Raw genomic sequence first — 22,474 nt, forward strand, 5'->3', positions numbered from 1 at the left:
ATGTCTCCGTCTGTGTTGTTTCAGGCAAGAGTTTGGCTCAGATCAATGTCCAGATCTGACAAGAGAGGTATACCTCCAAGACATCCACTGCGTGGGCTCCCTCTGCAAGCTCTACTTTAGGGAGCTGCCTAACCCCCTCCTGACCTATGAGCTCTACGAGAAATTCACGGTGAGTGTTTGCATTTCTATTCTGGTTACTAGGTGGCACGCATGGATGGGCCAAGGAGAGTTTTAGCACCAAGATAGCAGTCATAAAACTTACCAGCTGGTAGCCATTATTTTAGCACTGGGATGAAAGTGGGATGGTCCGTGAACAAAGTAGGGGAGGGGGAGCATTTTCTAAACTTTTCTTTCTCAAATTTTCAGAATCATGTTGTTTGTTTGAAGAGCTAGGTTAAATTATCTCTATGTTTATCCAACTGAATGCACCTCATTGTATAGGGAAAAACTGAGAACCAGAGAAATAAAGTGGTTAGCCCAAGGTCACACAGCAGAGGTGGTGCAGGAACCCGAGACCCTGATGCTTCATACCCTGCTGGTTCATTTTTATCAAGCGGTTGTTTTGTGTTTCTGTGGGAGTGGGAGGAGTAGGAAAGAGGGAATGGGTAGAGAAGGGAAATATAACAAACAAAAGTCAAGACAAGGGACAGGGTGTCATGGCTCAAGCCTATAATTCTAGCTACTTGGGAGGTGGAGATCAGGAGGATCATGGTTTGAGACCAGCCCAGGCAAAAAGTTACAGAGACCCATCTTAACCAATAAACTGGGCATAGTGGGGTGCGCCTGTCATCCCAGCTAAAGGGGAAGATTGCAGTCCCAGATTTTTGCCCCTGGCAAAAAGCTCTAGACTCTATCTGAAAAGAACAACTAAAGAAAAAAAAAATTGGACTGGAAGAGTGGCTAAAGTAGTAGAATACCTGCCTAGCAAGCGTGAGGCCCTGAGTTCAAGCTCCAAGACTATAAAAAAGGAAAGAAAAAAAAAAAAGCAATTCTCAAGAAAAAAATTGCTGGGGGCATGGCTCAAGTGCTCGAGTACTTGCCAGGCAAGTGTGAGACCCTGAGTATAATCCCCAGTACCACCAAAATAAATAAATAAACAAATTAACAAATAAATAAATGTAATTATATTCAATAAAATATAATTTGGAAAATGGAGCAAAGTAGAAAGGAGCCCTTTGTCTCTCTTTTTAAAAATCAAAGAGAGCTAAAATGTTAACATGTGAGAATTTTCTCCAGTCTTTTTGCAATAGTGTTTTTGTTTTCCCAAATCAAAATAAAATTTTATTGCAAAAATTAGAAAAATAGCTGGGTACTAGTGACTCATGCCTGTAATCCTAGCTATTTGGGAGTCTGAGATCAGGAGGATCATGGTTCCAGGCCAACCATGACAAATAGCTCTCGAGATGCCACATCCAAAATAACCAGAGCAAAATGACTGGAGGTGTGACTCAAGCAGTAGAGCCCTGAGTTCCCAGCAAAAACAATCAATCAATCAATCAGTAAACAAGTAAATATAGAGAAAGAGAAGAGAGTATAAAGGAGAAAGTGTAAATCACCGGAGGAAGTGCCAGGCCCCAGGGTGTATCCGTTATTAATATTTAAGAGAGCTTTCTCCCCCTCCATATGCACACTTTTTCACTGCAATACTACATATTACTGTTTTGGAACTTTTTCCAAATGTGACTGTCCTTCCACGTGAATAAATATGGAGAGACACTATTTTTCCACAGTGTTCTGTCAGGAGAAACACTATTTTTCCAGTGTTCTGTCATGGGCCATTATGTCTGATCCCACTCTCTCAAATGATGGTTCGTTTGTCTGAATCTCAACAGGTTACTTTTCTAAACAACAGTATAATAGGCATTTGTGCACATGTGTCTTTACACTTTCGTCTATTTATATTCTCAGAGTATATTTGCTGCATGAAGGTTTCTTTTTTATTTTGTACTTGGTGTTGGGGGTTCGTGGTGCTGGCGATTAAACCCGAGGCCTCAGGCACACTAGGCAAGGGATCTATCACTGAGCCACTTCCCCAGTGTGAGAGTTCTTATTTTAACTCTTGTTACGTATCATCAATTTGTCCTCCAGAGAGACAGAAATGTACTTTTCCCTACAGACTTGCCAATTTGTTAAATTAATGGCCAGTCTGAATCAACTAAAAATAATATCTTACTGCTGTTTTGATTTTACATATTTGTGGTCCTCTTATCAGTACGTCAGTATCATCTTTGACTGTGATAGAATAGAATATCATCATGTTAATGAGTTGAACAAATTGAATTTTTTAACTAATATCTTCTGTTATAACTGGGGGTAGATAGGAGTTCTTATCTTGAAATTTCAGATGCAGAGTTTCTTCTTAATTTTGTCTATAGGATCAAAACAAGCCCACATTTCTCTCCCTTTGCTCCTGTTCCATGGTATTGTTAATCTTTCTGTTCTCTCACAGTGACTGAAAAAGATGAAGGTGACCTTTTGTCAACTTGTTATCAGATTTGGAGGAAATGGCATTGCGTTTAAGCACTTTATTGACACTAAAAAGTAAAATAGGAATGATTTGTTATGACTATGGACTTCTACTTAAGTAGGACCTATTGAAGTTAATTAAATTGCAGAATTTATCATTTAAGCAATTTCTTGGATCACAGTCATGAATATGAAAATTTAAACAAACCTTCAGGGACACAGCTAAAGCTCTATTACATTAGTACACATTCTTACAATGATTTGTTTAAACTCTTATGCACCTGAAGTCAAATATCTCAATAGAATGAGAGAATTAGAAAGTAATCATGGAATAATGATGTTGGTGATGCTAATAGCTATCGTTTATTGAGTGCTGACTGTGATAAACTCATTGTAAATAAGATTTCATTTAATCCTCAGAATAATCCAGTGAAGCAGGTTTTATTGTCACTGATTTACAGATGAGTAAGTTGAGGCTCAGAGAGACTTGCCTGGAATGGTGCAGCTAGTAAGTAGAACATAACTCACACAGTACTTAGAAATAGAGCTAGCACTTAAGTAGGCTCAGGTATTAAATAACATAATTGGAGAAGCAATGAAGGCATAGCTCCATAAGCCATGTTAAGAGAATTTCTGGGCTGGTGGAGTGGCTCAAGCAGTAAAGTGCCTGTCTAGCAAGCGTTTGGCCCTGAGTTCAAGCCCAGAGAGATTGAGAGAAAGAGAGAATTGACTAACTACTGCATAAGAACCAAATTGCACAACTGGAGGTTGAAGACAAGGCTCAAGCAGTAGAGCACCTGCCTAGAAAGCGGGAAGCCCTGAGTTCAAACCTTAGCACCTCCAAAAACAAACAAAAGTAAACCAAGTTACATTCTTACTAGTCAGCAGATCTCAGGATGGTAAAGGACTTCCTAACAACAAAAGCGAAGAAAAAAAGTAAAAAGAGGAAAATTTAACAAACTGAATTATAGCTACATTATTTTTCTATATTAATAATTGATAAAATTTAAAAGCAAAGCACCAACTATAAAAACTATACAATAAAATGACAGGGAGTTAATATTTTTTAATTATGTAGAATTCATACATATCAATAAAAAGAAAAAAATACAGTGCTTCACTCAAGAAATAAGCAGAGCTTCAGCAGATAATTCATAGAAAAAATAAAATTATTTAAAAGTCACTAATGATTAGGAAACTGTATCTGTATATTTAAAAATAAGTTTTTGACTGAGTGTGGTGGCTCACATCTATAGTTCCAGCTACTTGGAAAACAGAGATAGAATGATTGCAATTTGAGGTCAGCCCTAGCAAAAAGTTAATCAGATCTTACCGCAAAGAACAAGTCATGCATGGTGGCACATCCCAACTCTGCAGGAGGCAGAGATAGGAGGATCACAGTTTGAGGCCAGCCCTGGGCAAAAGCAAGACCCTATCTGAAAAATAACTAAAGCAAAAAGGGCTGGGGGTGTGGTTCAAGTGATAGAATGCCTACCTAGCAAGTGCAAGGAACTGAGTTCAAACCCCAGGATCACAAAAAAAAATCTGTATCATCTATGTATCTATCTGTATCCATCCATCCATCCGTCTATCCATCATCTATCCATCTATCTGTCTATCCATCTATCTACCTATCTATATATAAATCAATCTATCTATCGATCTACCTATCTACCTATCCATCCATCTATCCATTTATCTGTCTACCTGTCTATCCATAAATCTATCTGTATCTATCTATCTCTCTATCTATCTATCTATCTTAGCATTACCATTTCATGCTAGCAAGCCTGTGATAAGACTGGTTCTTTATAGTTTTCTACTGGAAGTGTGAATTTGTGGGACATCCCAGAAAGTCATTTGAAATTACTATCAAGGGTCCTAAAATGCTCATGATTTTTAATCCAGTAGCTCTTTACTAGGACTCCATTCTCGGGTAATAATCAGGTGTGCACACATAATTGATACATAATTATATTCATTAGGCAGTGCATCTTGGGTCGGCGTAGCCATGGCGGCTCGTGTCCTTTCCGCCTGTGTCCGCCGCTTGCCCGCGGCCTTCGCGCCGCTGCCGCGGGTCCCCACGCTGGCCCTAGCCCGGCCGCTCAGCACTGCCTTGTGTCCCGCGGGCACTCGGAGGAGGGCCAGGGCGACACAGCCGGCCTCGCCGTTCGCACAGGTTCCAGGGAGTGTTACCCAGTTGTGTGGTCAGTACAGTGACCTGCCCCCTTTGACATTAGAGGGAATCAAGAACCGAGTTCTGTACGTTTTGAAACTCTACGACAAGACTGACCCAGAAAAGCTCTCGGTAAATTCCCATTCTATGAAAGACATGGGCTTAGACAGTTTGGACCAAGTGAAGATTATTATGGCCATGGAAGATGAATTTGGGTTTGAAATTCCTGATATAGATGCAGAAAAGTTAATGTGTCCACAAGAAATTGTAGATTACATTGCAGACAAGAAGGATGTATGTGAATAAAATATCAGAGAGGACTCAGATGACAGCAGTGAGTGTCTGCAAAGGAGAGTGTGCCCGGACATGGGGGATTTGACAGCTACTCCACTGGACTTGTATTTAAATAGTTTGCTTTGCCCTTTGAAAATAAATCTATAAAACCAAAAAAAAAATTATATTCATTGCAATATTATACCTAATATCCAGAGGGTATTACATGTCTGTCATAGAAAATTAATAAATTAGAAATCTGTTACTTTCAAAACTGTGTAGCCAATATTTACTGGCCACAATATAAAGTTAAATTGGAAGAATACAGTACGTGCAACTAAGCAGGAAGGGATGGCAGGGTTCAGGTTCAGTGCTGGGAGGCCTGGGGCAGATGGCTGCTTTTATGCTGCCAATGTAAGTAGGTTAATAGTTATAGTTATTTCTGAGAAGTGCAATAAAAAGCAATTTTCATTTTCTGCGAATTTCATATTTTAATTCCGAGTACATGTATTAGTTGTAGCTACTGTAACAAATTACCATAAACTGGATGACTTAAACAACAGGAATTCAGGCTCTCATAGCTCAGGAGGCCAGAAGCCTGAATGCAGTTTCACTGGAATGAACTTCAGGATTTCGCAGGGCTGTGCTCCCCCCTCCAGAGGCTCCAGAGGAAGAGCCATCCCGTGTGTCTCCCAGTTTCTGGTAGCTGCTGACATTCCTTGGCTTGTGACTGCATTCTTCCCATCTCTACCTCCAGGGTCACATTGTCTTCTGTGTCAAATCTCCTTTGGCATCCCTCTTATAAAGAGCCCTGTAACTTCATTTGGGGCTCACCCCAATAATCTAGAATATCTTCCCAACTCTCAGTCCCTAATCACATCTGTAAAGATTTTTTCCAGCTGGGCACCAGTGGCTCACCCCTGTAATCCTAGCTACTCAGGAGGCAGAGCTCAGGAGGATCTCAGTTCAAAGTCAGCCCAGGCAGATAGTTCAAGAGACCCTACCTTGAAAAAATGCTTCACAAAAAAGGGGTGGTGGAGTGACTCAAAGTGTAGGTCCTGAGTTCAAGTCCCAGTACCACAAAAAAAAAAAGGCTTTTCCAAACAAGGTAAGTTAGGACCTGATATCTTTAGGAGCAATTATTCAACCTACTATATTCCACTTTCTTTTCATCAGAAAAAAAAAAACCAAAAACTCACAGCATTCATTTTAGGAAAAATTGAATTTTGCTCACATTGATTCAGCTAAAATGATTACACCCAAAGTGGAGAAAATGGGGAAAAATGGTTGATTATGAGTTTTCAGGGAAAGCAGTATAATTAGAGATTGAATTTGCTTCTTTACGTCTCCATCTCCCTCCTTAAATTACAAGCTTCCTGAGCTCAGGAACTGTTTATTTTACTCCACATTGTGTTTCTTTTCCCTGCTCTCCAGCAACTGGAAAATGTTGTAAGTGTTACCTAGAAAGTGTTTGCTAGCAGATTTTTTGACTGTACAGATTTCCTGAAATGTCACCTGAAGCAAACAGCTAATGTTTGGCTACAGGCAAGATGGCCTCAAGTGGGGGGGTGGGTAGCTATCTGCCTTGGTTTGCCTTGGTTTAAAGTGGGAGAGCCACACTCATGCTCATATCTGGACTCTCTCATGTTAAGATGTCAGAAGAATCCCCTCTGTCTTGGGCAGACCAAGATGGTCACCCTGTCAGGAGCCCAAATTTGAGGGGAGCTGCCTTAGGAAGGCTGGCATTTATCATAGTGGGGAATGGTCCTAGGATGGTATTGTCATGGAAGGATGGCCCAAAAGTGACTACTTGGCATTTTCAGGCATAAATCAAAATATTGACTCACTCACTTACTCATTGCATTCAATGAATATTTTCTGGGCATTTACTGTGTACAGCTGGCCTGTGCAGTTCTAGAGGCTGGAGATTTAATGGTAAACAACACAGATGAGTCCTTGCTTTACTGACACTAAATGAAGGAGAAAGCCTGTAAACCCATGGAAAGCATAGCTCTATAATGAGAACTGTTGAGTGCTATGAAGAAAAATAATGCCATGTGGGGGAAAGAACAATGCGGGGGGCACTATTTTAAGTAGGATAATCAGAGGTGTCTCTGTGAGGCAACATTTGAACCAAGACAAGGATAAGAATTTTTGAACAGAGAACTGATTGTGCTCATACCTGAGTGAAGCGGATACCAAGAAGAAACAGCTGGTGCAAAGGCCTTGCTAAGCTAGAGGGAACATGGAGAGGTCAGTGTGGCCTGCATGGAGCAAGCAAGGTGACTGTGAACAGATATGGGGTAAGGAATTTACAAGGTCACCTAATAGCACTTGCTTTCAAAAGCAAGACAAGGACACATGTAAAGACTGTCTGGAGGCCAGGCACAGTGGCTCATGCTTGTAATCCTACCTACTTGGGAGGTAGAGATTGGGAAGGATGGCAGTTAGAGGCCAGCCTGGGCAAAAAGTTCACAAGATCTCATAGCAACCAATGGCTTGGCATGGTGACGTGCACCTGTCACCCCCAGTTACGTGGGGAAGCACAAATAGGAGGATATAGGCCTGCCTGCCAGGCATAAAGAGGGACCCTATCTCAAAATGACTAACACAAAAAGGGCTGGCAGAGTGGTAGAGTACCTGGAGCTCAACCCTACTACTGACAATAAAGACTGGGAGGACACAGTAGTTGCCTCTGGACACAGGCTACAGTTGGAAGGAAAACTAACTTCCCTTTATGTATTTTTCTTTTTTTGGATGCTTGGCTTTAAAAAAAATGCGTAAATTGCTTTTTTAAAAAATCTAGTTAATAATGTAAAGATTATTTTGTAATAGCTTTAAGTAATTAAAACTGAAATTTGAGAGTGGGGTGCAGTTGAAAAGGAGAGCTCTCCAGGTTGTTTGTGTTGGGCCACCTAGTGATAGGCAGCCTGGGCAGCAGGGCAATAATGGCTTTGGAGAAACAGAGAAAGCCAGAGCAAGAAAGAGCCCCACCATCAAAATAAGGGCCAAGCCTTTGCCAGTGTCCTCAAAGGGCAGGAAACTGGTTTTATTGATACTGAGTAGAAAGAACACATAGTGACAGATTCATCCCAGCTCTTTTAAGAGTTATGTTAGCAACAAAACAAAACAAAAAAAGAAAAAGAAAAAAAATAGGTTCTGCTAGCCAAATTAGCCTGGCTAATGTTGAGTGAAGTTCTCTTCCAGATGGAAAACTAGGGTGGGCATGGTTTCAACTCCCCTCCCCCATTGCTGAACATGCAATCTGCTGTCCTAATGAGGGAACATAAAAAAGCTAAAAAAAAATTTGCAGTGACCAAACCCCCTCCTAGAGAAAAATCGAGGATCTAGGGAGCTTCTCCAGTAGTATAGGAGTAGGATGGGGGAGTCTGTGAATAATGAAATAAACCCTAATCCCAACCTACAAGCAGCAGAGGGTGGGCCTGCCCCTCCTTCTCTCAGAGAACAAAGATGACTAACAGCTTCCTAAAATATTAAAGGAACTTTCCATGAGAGCTGATAACTTGACCTACACCTTTATTCCCCAGGCATATTTTTTTTTAGGAGGGGCGTGGCAGAAGACTTTGCAAAGCTTGATTCTGGCTGGGCAGAGAGAGAACAGAGGCCTCCTGGGCCTCCCTCTGTGCACCACAGAAGGTGGGAGGCTCCACAAGACATTCCAAGCCTTCCCTACCCTAGAGGTCTCACCCTCAATTTCCTTAGCAAGGTTCTCCTATCTGGGACAGCCAAGGTCCTCTCCACAATCCTGTTTCCTAAATAAAAGGCTCCATGTAAGTGAATGGAGATGTCTGGGTGCTTCCTTGCCCCTTCTTATCTGCCTATCTCACAAAGCAAGGGTGGCTGCAGAGATCTTGCTGTGTCTGTTCCCAATGTTCTCCTGGCTGGCAAATCCACCACAAGACTGGGACACCTGTGACTCCAACACTCTAGGTCTCACATTTCCCCTCAGTTCTGCTTAGAAAACGAGAACTCAAGTTTTCCACACTGAGAATTTTGGTTGCCTTTAAAAGCATTGAGCTTCTGTATGTTTTACTTCAATTTATAAAGAGAGCTGGGCTTGATGGCACATTCCAGTAATCCTAGTACTCAGGAGGCTGAGGCAGGAGGATGGTAAGTTCAAGGCCAGCCTGGACTAAATAAGAGACCCTATCTCAGGAAAAGTAAGAAAGGGAGGGAAGGAAGGGAAAGAAGGAAAAGAGGAAGGAAGGGAGGGAGGGAAGGCGAGAGGGAGGGAAGGAAACTGTCACTAGTGGCTCAAGCCTATAATCCTAGCTAGTTGGGAGGTTGAGATCAAGAGGATCAGAGGTTGAGGCCTGCCCAGACAAATGGTTCCCAAGACCCATCTTCAAAATAACCAGAAGAAAATGCACTGGAAATGTGGATCAAGTGGTAGAGCACCTGTATTGCAAGCACAAAGCCCTGAGTTCAAACCCTAGTCCCACCAAAAAAAAAAAGAAAGATAGACTTGATGGACAAAGCCTGGCATGATGTCCCAGGCAGGGAGCAACTGCTATGTGTCAGGCACTGTTCTGCATACAGGGACTCATGGCATTCCTGTACTTACAGAGTTTACATTCTAACGAGAGACAGGGAAGTCCAGGCTGGGACAGGTCCTTGGGGTACTTACTCCTGTCAGTTAGAACATATCTAGTAAGTATGACTTAAAGTAGGGTTGGCAAACAGCAGGTGCCCAATAAGGTTACTTGTTTTCCCATTTTAATGAGTAACAAGTGCCTAAAAACTCTCATTACTGAGAGTGGGAAGTTCAGCATTTAAACACAAGCCAGAAAATGATAGCAAATGCTGACTAGAGGTGAGCAATACACAAAGGTCATGTATTAGAATCTCATTTTTGCTTGTATAGCAATGGGCAGTATTTATCAAATTAAACAATGTATTCGATGATTGCACCTGGCATTATATCTAAATGTAAGGCAAATTTGCAGCACCAGGTGGAAACACAAGACTGTATCAGTCACATATGCCTGGGAACTCAACACCATAAAGATCTAAGCTCAGGAGCTGCCTTCAAAGTATAACTTGGTCTAGGTGGGGCTATCCAGGCGTGTATCTATGAAAAAAACCTCATGGAGTAGTAGCTTAAAATTTGTACATTTCTAGTATATGTAAATTATATTGGTTACTTATAAAGGAAGGAGTGTGTTGATGCACATCTTATTATCCCAGTACTCAGAAGGCCAAGGCAGGAGGACTGCAAGTTCCAGGTCAGCCTGGGCTACATAGTGAGACCCCAAAACAAACAGCTACAAAAAGATGTGTTTGCTATTGCTGTGGCTCAGGGAGTGCTCCCTTGCTAGCAGCTCATGAGCACACACAGTGGCCTGGAGGGACCATGAACTGGTCACAAGCAGCGTAGATTCTCAGGGCAGGACTTGTCTCAGGACAACTCCTGAGGCAGGGCTGTTGCATTGTGTAGCAACCCCAGGCAGGTGAGAAATGGACACGGTCCAGCCTGTCATCATACTACCACTGCCTTCATGGTTCCTGTCCCCTTTGGAAGGCCTGGGCTGATGGGAAGAAAAGACCCACACAGGAAATAACCAGAGAGCAAGTTTAGGACAAGGCCACCAGATCTCAGGGACAAGGCTCTTATATCTGCTGAGGAAGGCACATCTTTCCTGCTTCTTGGCATCTGGGAAAGGCAGCAGCTGAGGACTTGAGGTCACAGAAGAGTCACAGATTAGGTGAGGAATGATTGTTCACACCCAGGAAGACAACTGGCCGAATAAACATGTGCCATGGCAACGTCTCCATCTCACCCAGTCTCTGTCACTCATCTCTCTGCCACTCATCCTAGTGCGCACATGCTTCGAGATACTTCACATCATGAATCCTCAGAAATTGCAGGTGGTTGGCCGTTGTCATAGAAGAGCGTGCCTCTTTTGAAGGGTGATCTCTGGGCATGTTATCAGGCTGGACCACCAGGGGCCTGAATAAGACCTGCACTTGCAGGCACTCACCGGGCTGCTTCACGTTCTTCTCGACAGGACGCAGTGTCACATTGCCCGGAAGAAGGCCAACTGGCCCGAATCCAAAATGTTATCCAGGAGCTTCCTCCATCCCATTACAGGTAAGAATCCCTGGGGAAAAAATGGGCAGGCTCTTCATGTGGTGTGATATCAAGAAGGCAGGATGGTGTGATGAAAGGGAGGAAGCTCAGTGGACAGTGACTTTCCTGGGGGCAATCTGAAAATCATGAGCAGGTCACTCTTACCAGAATGAGTTGGTGCCTGGACAGGGACATTGGCAGCAAAGGGCAGACTGTCTCCAAGTGACTTGCAAGGCACTCATCAGCATCCCATAGGAAGTCATTCCAGTCAGACAAGCCAGCCTCACAGTGATGTCCTTGGTTCTTATGCAGATTTGTAGCATAACCAAACCTATGGAAACCCACATGGCCTTCAAAGAAGGGATGACTGTGGCTCTTGTGCATTTGGCTGACTGAGCTCTCTACTGGCTCATCAGTACCACCCTTGTGACATCCCCATGCTTTCATTTCACTTTCATAGCTTAGCCCCAAATGTTACCACCTTTCCCAGTGTCCCTACACCTGCCTTTCTTTTGCAAGAAGGCAGATTTTGAGGTGGTATAAGAAAGAACAAGGCAATCACAAACGTTCTTTGTCCATGAAATGAGCTTCCTAACAAGCACCAAGTTAACTGCTGCTGGAAGATAGATGAGAACCTATCTCAAGACGGGGAGGCAGTTCTGCCCTGAGTGAAAAGAGGAGCAAGTGGCCACTGTGGCCCTGCAGTCTGTGATCCCCTTCTGTCTCTGGCTGATGCTCCATGGGCCTCTGCTGACTTCTGACAGGACTTCTCCCATCCCCCAGGGCAGTGGGGCTGGAGCCAAGGAAATTACTCCCATCAATCTTGATCTCTTCCCAATATTCCTTCCAAATTCATAAGATATAAATACAGTCTCTGGAACCCAAACTTAGAAATGGCCTCCAGATGTCAGGTTTCACACAGGCGCTGAAGTTTATTACTTTGTCAAAAAAAAACCCAAATCATGAACCATTACAGGACCTTGGAATACCTGATTCGGCACCTGGCCCACATCGCCTCCTTCAGCAGCAAGACCAACATGCACGCCAGGAACCTGGCCCTGGTGTGGGCTCCAAATCTGCTCAGGTAACTACCACGCCCTCGCTTTCTCACCACCCTTGGGCTCAGAGCCCCCACAGAGGAAACGGAGCCTGGACTTTTCAAAATGGAAGCCTTTGAAAACCAGGTGCAGCTAAGGAATATTTTACAGCACATATGAATTAGAGGTGCTCTGAATAGCCTAAGTTCTTTGCCTGCTAACTTGGAAACTCTGGGTTCCAAAGGCATTTGTTGGCTGAAGTTATGAGTCCGTATGTTATAATTTCTTGAAAAGACCTTTTTTGGGGGCTTATTGGCTTTTCTTGGCTTTGGTGGAGTCACAGATGGCTGTAACTTGAATCAGCTGCTCCACGTGACTTTACAAATTATGGCCATAGGACAATTGAGTGGAAGTGGAAGGGGATCCTATGAAGAAAAAAGAAATCACTTCCCGTGTGTTTATGGAATGTGTTTATAGTCTTGCAAGGTATACTGCCTGGTAACTGTTTTAAGTCTGTTCAGTGGGTTGGTTTCATAGCCTTGGTCTTAAAGAGTTAAAATAGTGTACAAATTAACTAACTAAATGAATTTAGATGATGGGACCTGTTACAAAAGCCTGCTTCCAGTTATAAGGCAGACTCACTCAGTGAATATGTTTCTTCCACGGTCAGGTCTAAAGAAATCGAAGCCACTGGTTGCAATGGAGATGCAGCCTTCCTGGCAGTTCGGGTCCAGCAGGTGGTGATTGAATTCATACTGAATCATGTGGATGAAATCTTTAACAACGGCACTCCTGGGACTCTGGAGAACAATGGTAATGACTCCTCTGGCATATGTCCCACCAGGCTATACTCCTTTTTTGGCCCTGGTCAAGTGAGGGTGGGTTTGGTTCTAGCTCTGACTCTGTGTGTGTGTGTGTGTGTGCTGCTACTGTGTGTTACTGTCTGCAGATCATGCCTGTATCTCTAAGGTACTGGCAACATTCTCCTTTTTAATGATTAGACATCATTTTTACCTGCATAATGATATTTCAAAAGATCCTTGTGCCTTCACCTGAAGTCTTAAGTGAACAAGTTGAGAGGCAGTGTGTTCATACTCACATGTATATCCAGAATGCATGCTCTTTCCTGAGTACTTACTTTGTCCTGCCTGGTACCAGGTAGTAAGTGTACAAAAAATGATTATGTTTGTGTGTTTTGGGACATCTCATAATGATATGATAAACCCTAGAAATAAGCTGCTCTATGTTGCTGGAACTCCTATGAGTCTAGGTTGCAAAACCCATAAATCAAGTTAATCACAAATCCTGCTGGCTGGGCACCTTGGCTTCTGCCTGTCATCCCAGCTACTCAGGAGGCAGAGATTGGAAGGATCATGGTTCAAAGCCAAACTAGGTAAAAAGTTTGTGAGAGCCTATCTCAAAGATAACCAAATCAGAAAGGGCTGGGGATGTGGCTCAAGTGGTAGAAAGCTTATCTAGCAAGCACAAGGCCCTGAGTTCAAATCCCCCAGTACAACCAAAAAAAAAATCCTGTAGTGACCATTTGTGTATGAGAGGTTTTCCAATGTTGGTGTGCATCTTGTTAAAATGCAGATTACTAGCCAGAAACTCGTGGCTCATGCCTGTAATCCTAGCTACTTGGGAGGCTGAGATCAGGAGGATTGTGATTTGGAGCCAGCTCCCAGCAAATAGTTCTAGAGATCCCATATACAAAATAATCAGAGCAAAAAATGAACTGGAGGCATGGCTCAAGCAGTAGAGCACCTACTTCACAACTGTGAAGTCCTGAGTTCCACTCCAGTCCCACCAAAAAACAAACAACACAACAACAAAAAAGCACAGATTACCAGCGTTTTGGTGCGATAGTTCTGGAGTGGGACTGGTAGCGTGCATTTCTATCAAGTTCCCACAGAATGCTGGTGCTGCCAGTCAGGGCCCACAGTTGGAGAACCAGTGGGTGTATGACCAGCATACTCATCAGAATGACCTATTTCAATTAACATCACATTTAGATGGCTTAACTGAGAGAATATGGGCACCAAATCTTGGTCTCCATGACTCCAAATCCCTGCTTTAATATGAATGTGGTATATATTGGAGATATATATAAAGAGAGTACACACTCAAAAGGTTTTACTGTGTTTTTATAGCCCACTGATCAGTGGCAAAGAGGAGAAGGCAAGCAGATGAAGAACTCATAGGTCACACTCAGAGCCTGGTTTGTTCTCAGTGCCTTGGGCCAGCACTGGAGGATGGGGGTGGGTGGCAAGTGCAAGGTCTGAGTGTTCTGGATGCCACATTTCAAGAGACTGGAAGCAGGGAGAGAAGTAAAGAGCCAGTGCAGAAATCAGCTAGGAAACACGGTGGCCTGTACTGGCATGTTAGAAGTAAAAAGGAAGGATAGAAGGGAGGAAAGTAGCTGGATTCAGGGTATATTTTAGAGGTAGAGTTACAAGACTTGCTTCTAGGCTGGATCTTGGGAGAGGGATGAATCAAAGAAGGGAATGAATAAAAAATAACTGCTCCAGGTCTTGGCTTACACAGCAGAGTGGTCCATGGTGCCATTTACTGACATGGGGAGGTGAGAGGAGGTACCAGTGTGGAAGTGAGGAGCATATCATAAGGACCGTAATGAATGTTTAAGACATGCTTGCTACACATCTAGACCTTGAGTGGGCCTTAGGTCCAGACTGGCCAGGAACTGCCATCCTCCTGATTTCTGTCTCCTAAGTAGCTAGGCATCTGGTTCATAGGATGTATTTAAACCTATAGAATCATTGCCTTGCTTATCCTCCCTGGATACACCCCACTGTCACACATTGTCTTCACTGTCTATAGGCCCTTTATAGTGGCTTTAATTTCTTCCACCCAGAGAGGCTCATGCCTTGCAAAAAAGAAATGGTGCCATCCAGAACACAGGGGAGTCCTATACCAAGGACTCCCCTGTAATCTAATTTGGTCTGAGTTACCGTCAAGTCTCTCTATATCTTCAGAAGTCAACAAGGAGCCAGCCTGATGGTTCACACCTATAATCCTAGCTACTCAGGAGGCAGAGATCAGGAGGATGGAGGTTCAAAGCCAGCCCAGACAAATAGTTTGAGAGACCTTCTCTTGAAAAAAAACCCATCTCAAAAAAGCATTGGCGAAGTGGCTCAAGTGGTAGCATGCCTACCTAGCAAGCACAAGGCCCTAGGTGCAAACCCAAGTACTGCCAAAAAAAGAAAAAGAAGTTGACAAGGTCACCAAAGACTAGAAGCAAATGTAGACTTCTTTTTTGCTTAGATCAAGATTTCTCAACTTCAGCACTATTGATGATAGTGTCAGATAATTCTTGTGTGGGACGCTATTCTGTGCATCCTGCAGTGGCCAGCACTTTGCTAGCCTCCACCCACTAGGTGCCATTTGCTCTCCCACGTGTGTCTATGGCAATCAAAAATGTCTCCAGATACTGTCAAATGTTCACTGTTGGGGTTTGGAGAGGGGAAAGTATGCACAATCACCCCAAGTTAAGAACCACCGATAAGAAAAGGACCTTCTACATCATTGATTGTCTTCATTACTCCATTCCTTAAGAAATGCCATAGAATAGGAAAGAGTTAATTACACACACTAAAGATGGCTGGACAGAAAGTGAAGAGCCACAAATCACTTAGGGAATAGTATTGTGCGCAAAGTGTGTTTTTCCAGCAGAAATAGAAGCCTAGGTGATCTAGGGAAAATAGAGGCTCCAGCCTTCTGTTGTCCTGGAGCATATATTCTCCTGCCTTGTCATAGCTGAGTTAGACCATTCCTGTGGCTGGACAGACCTTCCCATTGGCCACAGTATTAGGCAGAGTTCTTGGAAGGAAAGACCCACTGCTGTTAATTCTGAATCACAGCAAGTACTCAATAAATATTTGTCAAATGAATGAATTGTTACAGAAAGTGCAGTTACCTCCTGAGGCCCCTGTTTGCCCTCTGGCTAGTCCGCCAGGAGAGTTGCCAGTTTCCTGTGTATAACCTCATCCCCAGAACCCACCATGCTCAAGAGAAGCCAGAGTTGGCACTTATGTCCTTTCAAGAAGTCAGAAGGAGTTGCTGTGGATGAGGACTCTCACTGGATGAGGGTGCAGCCCTCATCCAGACTGAGCTCTTCTTTTTGCTTTACAGAAGACTGGCCCATTGTGAAGAGCTTGACCCTGCCAGCACTGTCCCTGCCCATGAAGTTGGTGAGCCTGGAGGAGGCTCAGGCCCGCAGCCTGGCTACGAACCACCCTGCTCGGAAGGAAAGGAGGGAGAACAGCCTGCCTGAGATCGTCCCTCCCATGGGCACCCTCTTCCACACTGTCCTTGAGTTACCAGATAACAAGTAAATGGCATTCTTTTAAACTCTGGGGGATTGGTGGGTGGAGGGAGACAGGAAGAACAGTGGATAGTCTCAGGGCCATGATGACAGTGTGCTTTGGGGTTGTTGTTTAGGTGGCATGTAAAGAAATGTTCCAGAAGAGAAGAGAGCTATCTCCACAACTCTCTCTCATCAGTGGTGCTATCTTCATGCACTGCCCCAGAATTACTGAGACCCCCCTCAATCTCCCACCAGAGACCCCAATCACCAGGATGGAAGTAGGAGTCTCATCATGAGTCCTGACTAAACTCCCTTACTCCTTTAGCTGGGATGAAATAGAGCTGGCATTTACAGAAGGAAGTTTACTAAAAACAATAACTTGACCCACTCCCCCTCACTTCCATCCTCATATCACAATAAAAAAGGCATAGAGATAGATCTACGAGGACAAGCTGACAAATTGTGCCACTTCAACAGAGAACTCTGGGTGGCAGCACTTGTGGGGGGCAGCATCTCTGATGTCCTTGCCTCTTCTAGACCTATTGGAGCCCTCCCTCCCCTCCAAAACTAACCAAGCACCTTCTTTCCTCATATCCTCTTTCCTTATTTCTTCCTCCATTGCAACCCTAGTCCTTGGTGAGTGAAAAGGAACATAAAAACAGGCACCCTCTGTCAGTCTCCTCCCCCAAGATGGCAGGCCGTTTCCCTTCAGGGAGGGAGGAACAGGGCCGCCATGTTCCACAAGTCATGATGCTATAGAAATGGCACACCTGAACTCTCCTGGGGAGAAACCTCTCCGTTTCCTGGAGTGTGTGGATTGTGTGCTGTTGGAACTGAGCCCATAGCACCTCTCCCTAAATCAATGGAAAATAAGACTCCTTCTCAAGGATCAGTAAGAAGGATACTTTGGAAGGACCAGCTAGTACATTTTTTTTCTGTGCTTTCATTCATAGCCAGAGTACACTATACCCTATAAAATACGCCAGCCTATCAAATATACCCAAAGGCCAAGTGCTTTAAAAAAAACCAAGCCAAGTCCAAAAGAAACCACCAAGCGCTGCAGACTTGTCTTGGATAGCTCATAAAGACATGCTACACCTGAGCTCTTGATGTTCTAAAGAGCCCTAAAAGAAAAGGCCCATTGCAGGACCCACAGGTTGTAGGGTTTCACTCAGAATGTCATAAAAGTCTCATGGCTAGGCAGAGCCCCAGATAGACTTCTAGACTTTTGTGTGATGTATGGTGGTTCCAGGCTCTCCTGACCTCCAGCCCAGTGCTGCCTTTCCCATAGAAGTATAGTGGGAGGCAAAGCCAGAGGTGCACTGATCCCTCTGTCTTTCTCTGCAGTGACTACCAACCCCACCCAGCTAGCTGCATCTCTCCCCAGCTGCACAAGGCCAGACTCTTCTCCAGGTCGGCTTTCTTGTCCCTCCCTTTTCAGTCCATGGTCTCCTTTCATCCTCACCTCACTTATGGATGTCCCAGCAATGTGGCAGCTGGGCAGGCAGCATTGCAGAGCTGGAGTTGATGGTCTTTAATTTTAGTCCTCTAAAAAATGTTATCTTTGAAAAGCAAGGTTTACATTGCTTAACAGAATTCAGAACTGTGGGAGCAACTTTTGACCTTTGAGTCTCCCACCAACCCTGCCTCTGTTTTCCCCCCTCCCTTGCCTTTGATAGATGTCTTTGCTCTGACTCATGAAAGCCTAATTCATTCATCTAGGGCATCCTGAGACAGGGTGAGAGTCAGGCTCAGTTTGGATTTTAGAGGGGAAACTTCCCAAAATAGCAGGGCCGTTTATAACTAAGAACATGATTGGAATCTTCTCTCCCAATCATAAAGTCCCCCCAGTGACAGTTAAACTAACCTCGTATGGCTTGGGTCTTTTAGGAGAAAGCTTTCCAGTAAATCAAAGAAGTGGAAATCAATATTCAACCTGGGACGTTCTGGATCAGATTCCAAATCAAAGCTGAGTAGGAATGGGAGTGTATTTGTGAGAGGGCAGAGGCTCTCAGGTAAGAATCAGCCATAATTGCATCTTTTGAAGCAAGCTTTTTTCACCTAGCTCTGTTTCTTAGGTCTTTGATTTCTTAGGTCCCTGCCGGGCACCATTGGCTCACACCTATAATCCTAGCTACTCAGGAGCACAGATCAGGAAGATTATGGTTCAAAGCCAGCTTGGGCAAATAATTTGTGAGACCCTATCTTGAAAAAACCCAACACAAAACAGGGCTGGTGTAGTGGCTCAAGGTGTAGGCCCTGAGTTCAAACCCCAGTACCACAAAAAAAAAAAAATTACTATCCCTGAAGCCTGGCAGCAGTAGCTCACATTGATAATCCTAACTACTTGGGAGACTGAGATCAGGAGGATTCTGTTCAAGGCCAGCCCAGGCAAATAGTTCTCTAAATTCCCATCTTCAAAATAACCAGACCAAAATGAACTGGAGGTGTGGCTCAAGTGGTAGAGAACCTGCTTTGCAATTGTAAAGCCCTGAGTTCAAAATCCTAGTCCCACCAAAAAAAAAAAAAATTCACTATCCCTGAAAGAGGAACTTAAAAATTAATCAAAGCGGTAGTTTAAAAAATAGTAATTTTTTGATTACACAGAGAACCTATACATCTTTCAGGCAGCTTCCCTGATATTAACATCTTACATAACTATAATGCAGTTATTGAAGCCAAAAAATTAATATCAATATATTATTGTTAACTAATTTACAGATCTTATTCCTACTTGACCAGTTGTCCCACTAATGTTCTTTTTCTGGTCCAGGATCCAATCCAAAAAGCCATATCACATTTTATTGTCATATCCCTTTATCTCCTATAATCTAAAGCAGTTCCTTAGTCTCTCTGACCTTGATACTTTGGAAGAGCACCAGCCATTTATTTTGTAGAATTGTACCTCAGTGTTTGTTTGTCCAGTGTTTTCTCACGGTGAGATTGGAGTTAGGAATTTTTTAGGAATTCTACAGAAGTTGAGCTATGCCTTTCTCAGTGTGTCATAGATGTCAATATCTCACTGTTTGGGAAGTTAAGATAGGTTACTTGTCTAAAGTGCTATTTGTCATGAATTTTGGCATCAATAGATTGGTTCTTACCTGCACCAGTTATTATTGTTATTATTTTTTCTAAATAGCCGTTTTCTATTAACTGGAATTCTACTATAAAGAAGTCTGTCCTTCCTCCCTCGGCCTCGTGATTTTTAAATAAGGATGCTTTTCCATAGAACTTATTTCTGAGTACTGGACAGATCCTGATACAAGAAGGAATCGAGGGAGCCACTATCTAATGAAGAGTCTAACCTGTTCAGATGAATATCATGTCAGGAAAGGGAAGACCAAGGAAATTTTTCATAATGATTTATTTAGTGAGGGATTGCAAGCTGGTAAAAATGGGGCCAATGGTTATAAAAGCAAGTTGAAAGGGTTAGTGTACAAGTGCAATGAGCAGGCCTGACTGGAAAGAAAAAGATCTACAAAAGACAATTTTGGGGACAAGTAAGGAATAGATTGAATAAGGAATAGACTGGATAAGGATATAGATTGGTTATTAGATGATATTAAGGAATTATAAAATTTCATAGTGTACTAATGGTTCTTAAGAGTCATAAGCTAAAGCTGAGGTATTTAATGATGAAGTGTCACAATACTAAAATTCACTTTCAGATCATGAAATATAAGAAAGTAGATATAGAAGTAGACAAATGAAGCAAATATATAGCAAAATGTCAGTAAATGTTGAAAGTCCATAGTAGATTTAGAAGTCTTCAACTTTTCTGAATGTTTGAAAATTTTAATAACAAGTATTTGGGGGAAGATTAATTCCTACAGGAAAAATGAGAGGTAATATTTTTAAGGACTTTTCCCAAACCCAGTAAAAATTTCATATCCAGGGTTAGAAGTACAGATGTTAGAAATCTTCCTGTTTAGCTACTGGAGTAATAAAGGATGTCACAGTGTGAGGCAGTAGCAATGATTTAGATATAAAAACACTAAGTCCATTGGAGTGACTTCAGCAGTGAGGGAACTTATTGGCTTCTATAATTTGGACATCCAGAAATAGGGAAATCTTCAGGGTAGTTTAATATGGCAGCCCTGTCTCTATTCCTAGGTGTCCCTCACTATTCCCTCCTCTTTGGGTCAGCTTCATCCCCGGGCTGGCTTCCTTTGCTGTGGTAAAGTGAATATTGAGATGGGCCTTTCCCATCAACTATCATTATGCCCCAAAAGGTAGAGAACATCATTTCTGGTAACTGGCTCCTTAGAACAGAAATTCTTCTGTCCCAGAATTCCCCGTGAAATGTTCAGCCCCCCATTGCCCTGCCACAGTAGCCTTTTCTGGTTACATGGTCAGGGGGATGCTGTGTGCTGATTGCCTAGCCCTGGGTTCGGAACCAATCACTAGCATGAGGAATAGAAATTACAGCTCACAAATATAAGAGCTCTGTGAAAAGGGCAAAAGGAAATGGATTCTGGGTAAGCATCTATGACATTCAATGCCCAGGAAACACGTCTTTCACAAAATAGAAATATAGCCCAAGTGAAAAGGACAGGGTGCCACTGTATGACACAAAAGATACAAAACAGAAATTGGGATTTTCAAAGGAGGATGTGAGAAAAAGAGTACCTGACAAGAAATGTAGAATAAGACATTGTTTAAGCATGTCCATGAGACAATCGGTGATATAGCAATAGAAGAGGCTTGCCAAGAAATAAAAAAGGCAAAACTAACAGAATAAAACAAATGAGCAAAAATGAAGTGATTTGCTTCAATCTTGATTTAGGAAGATTTCTGCCCCATGTACTTTTCAAACGGAAGAAATCCAAGATGCTAGACCAAATGGTGGCAAGAAGTACAGTGTGCTCAGCACAGCCGCACCTCAGAGTTGCCCACAGAGTGGTTCACAGCCCCAGCAGTTTGGCCACAGGAGGTCTGTGGCAAGATCTGAGTGTTGGTGATGTTTGAAAAGCTTGCTGGGTGATTCTAATATGCATCAAGTTTGAAAAATCACTGTTCTTATGAACAAAAGACCAAGAGAGAGATCAAGGAACTGCCTGAACTTTGGTGGGATATAGGGGTGAAACTGAAGAGCCATCAGTGTGTGTACTGTGAGTGTGTACTTGTGTGTGTGTACTGTATGTGTACTTGTGAGTACAAGTGGCTCCCTGTGGCCTTGACTGACGCCAGAATGGCTGTTATTAACTAGAAGACCATTGCTTGGAACCCCAGAAACTAAGCCTAGGCCTATGGTCTGTGATCTATGGTCATTGGTCATAATTCTAGTGGATTCTGTACTTACAGGTAGGCCACAGAGCCCTATAACATAACCCACCAGTCTGATCTCTGTAAGTGTGGCACATAAGTTTGCTATTTCTTTAAATATGCTTATTTTAAAAAAGGAATACTTAAATTAACATATATAAATAATATATTAAAATTTTTCCATAACTAAGGGCATTTAAAAAAATTGATTCTCCATGGGCTGGTAGAGTAGCTCAAGTGGTAGAGCACCTGCCTAGCTAAGCATGAAGCCCTGAGTTCAAACCCCAGTACTGCCAAAAAAAAATTAATTCACTATAAATAGTATTAGAGGTTTTGTTGGATGGAGAGGAAGAGGTGCTTAAGGATATTTTGGAAATTGAACAGAGATAAGAAAAAATAAGAAAAAAATGACACTGACTAAATAAAAGACATATACTTTGAGTCAAACACCAGACACTAATGTTTGAATGAATTTGATCTTCTTGTATATTATCAACATGAACTCACCTGAACAGAGAAATACCAAAGCCACAGGGCTCTGGTAGTTTTAGGCTTTACCTTTGCATGAAGTATTTAAGAGAAGACTCAAGGACACAAAGGCTACAATAAAATGGGAGTGGGAAGGGGTTATCTCAGGAGGCCAGACAAATGTCCAAGACAGAAAAATATAACCTAAGTGTAGGCATGGACTCAGGGGTCCTAAGCTCTTAGTTACTGTGGAGAAAAGGAGCCAGGGAATCCTAAGGAACTATTGCCAAAAAGCCACAGCTCTGGCGTGCTGCTGTGGACACCCAAGCCCAGGGAATTGCAGCAAGAGAAAGAAGATCCAGTGGCTGGGGGGC

General features: G+C 42.9%; 1 protein-coding gene and 1 pseudogene across 1 annotated transcript in view; both read left to right on the forward strand.

Moving 5' to 3' along the window:
* Window positions 1–22,474, forward strand: part of Arhgap31 (Rho GTPase activating protein 31) — a 110,194-nt gene that overhangs the window by 70,680 nt on the left and 17,040 nt on the right. Inside the window, exons 3-8 of the mRNA XM_020176544.2 lie at window positions 25–169; window positions 10,945–11,027; window positions 11,983–12,090; window positions 12,714–12,856; window positions 16,193–16,391; window positions 18,258–18,382. Of these exons, the coding sequence (XP_020032133.2) occupies window positions 25–169; window positions 10,945–11,027; window positions 11,983–12,090; window positions 12,714–12,856; window positions 16,193–16,391; window positions 18,258–18,382 (803 nt within the window). The remainder of the gene's footprint in view (window positions 1–24; window positions 170–10,944; window positions 11,028–11,982; window positions 12,091–12,713; window positions 12,857–16,192; window positions 16,392–18,257; window positions 18,383–22,474) is intronic.
* On the forward strand, window positions 4,435–9,394 carry LOC141423244 (acyl carrier protein, mitochondrial pseudogene; annotated as a pseudogene).

This window comes from Castor canadensis, chromosome 5 (genome assembly GCF_047511655.1).
Source record: "Castor canadensis chromosome 5, mCasCan1.hap1v2, whole genome shotgun sequence".
Classification (NCBI taxonomy): Eukaryota; Metazoa; Chordata; class Mammalia; order Rodentia; family Castoridae; genus Castor; species Castor canadensis.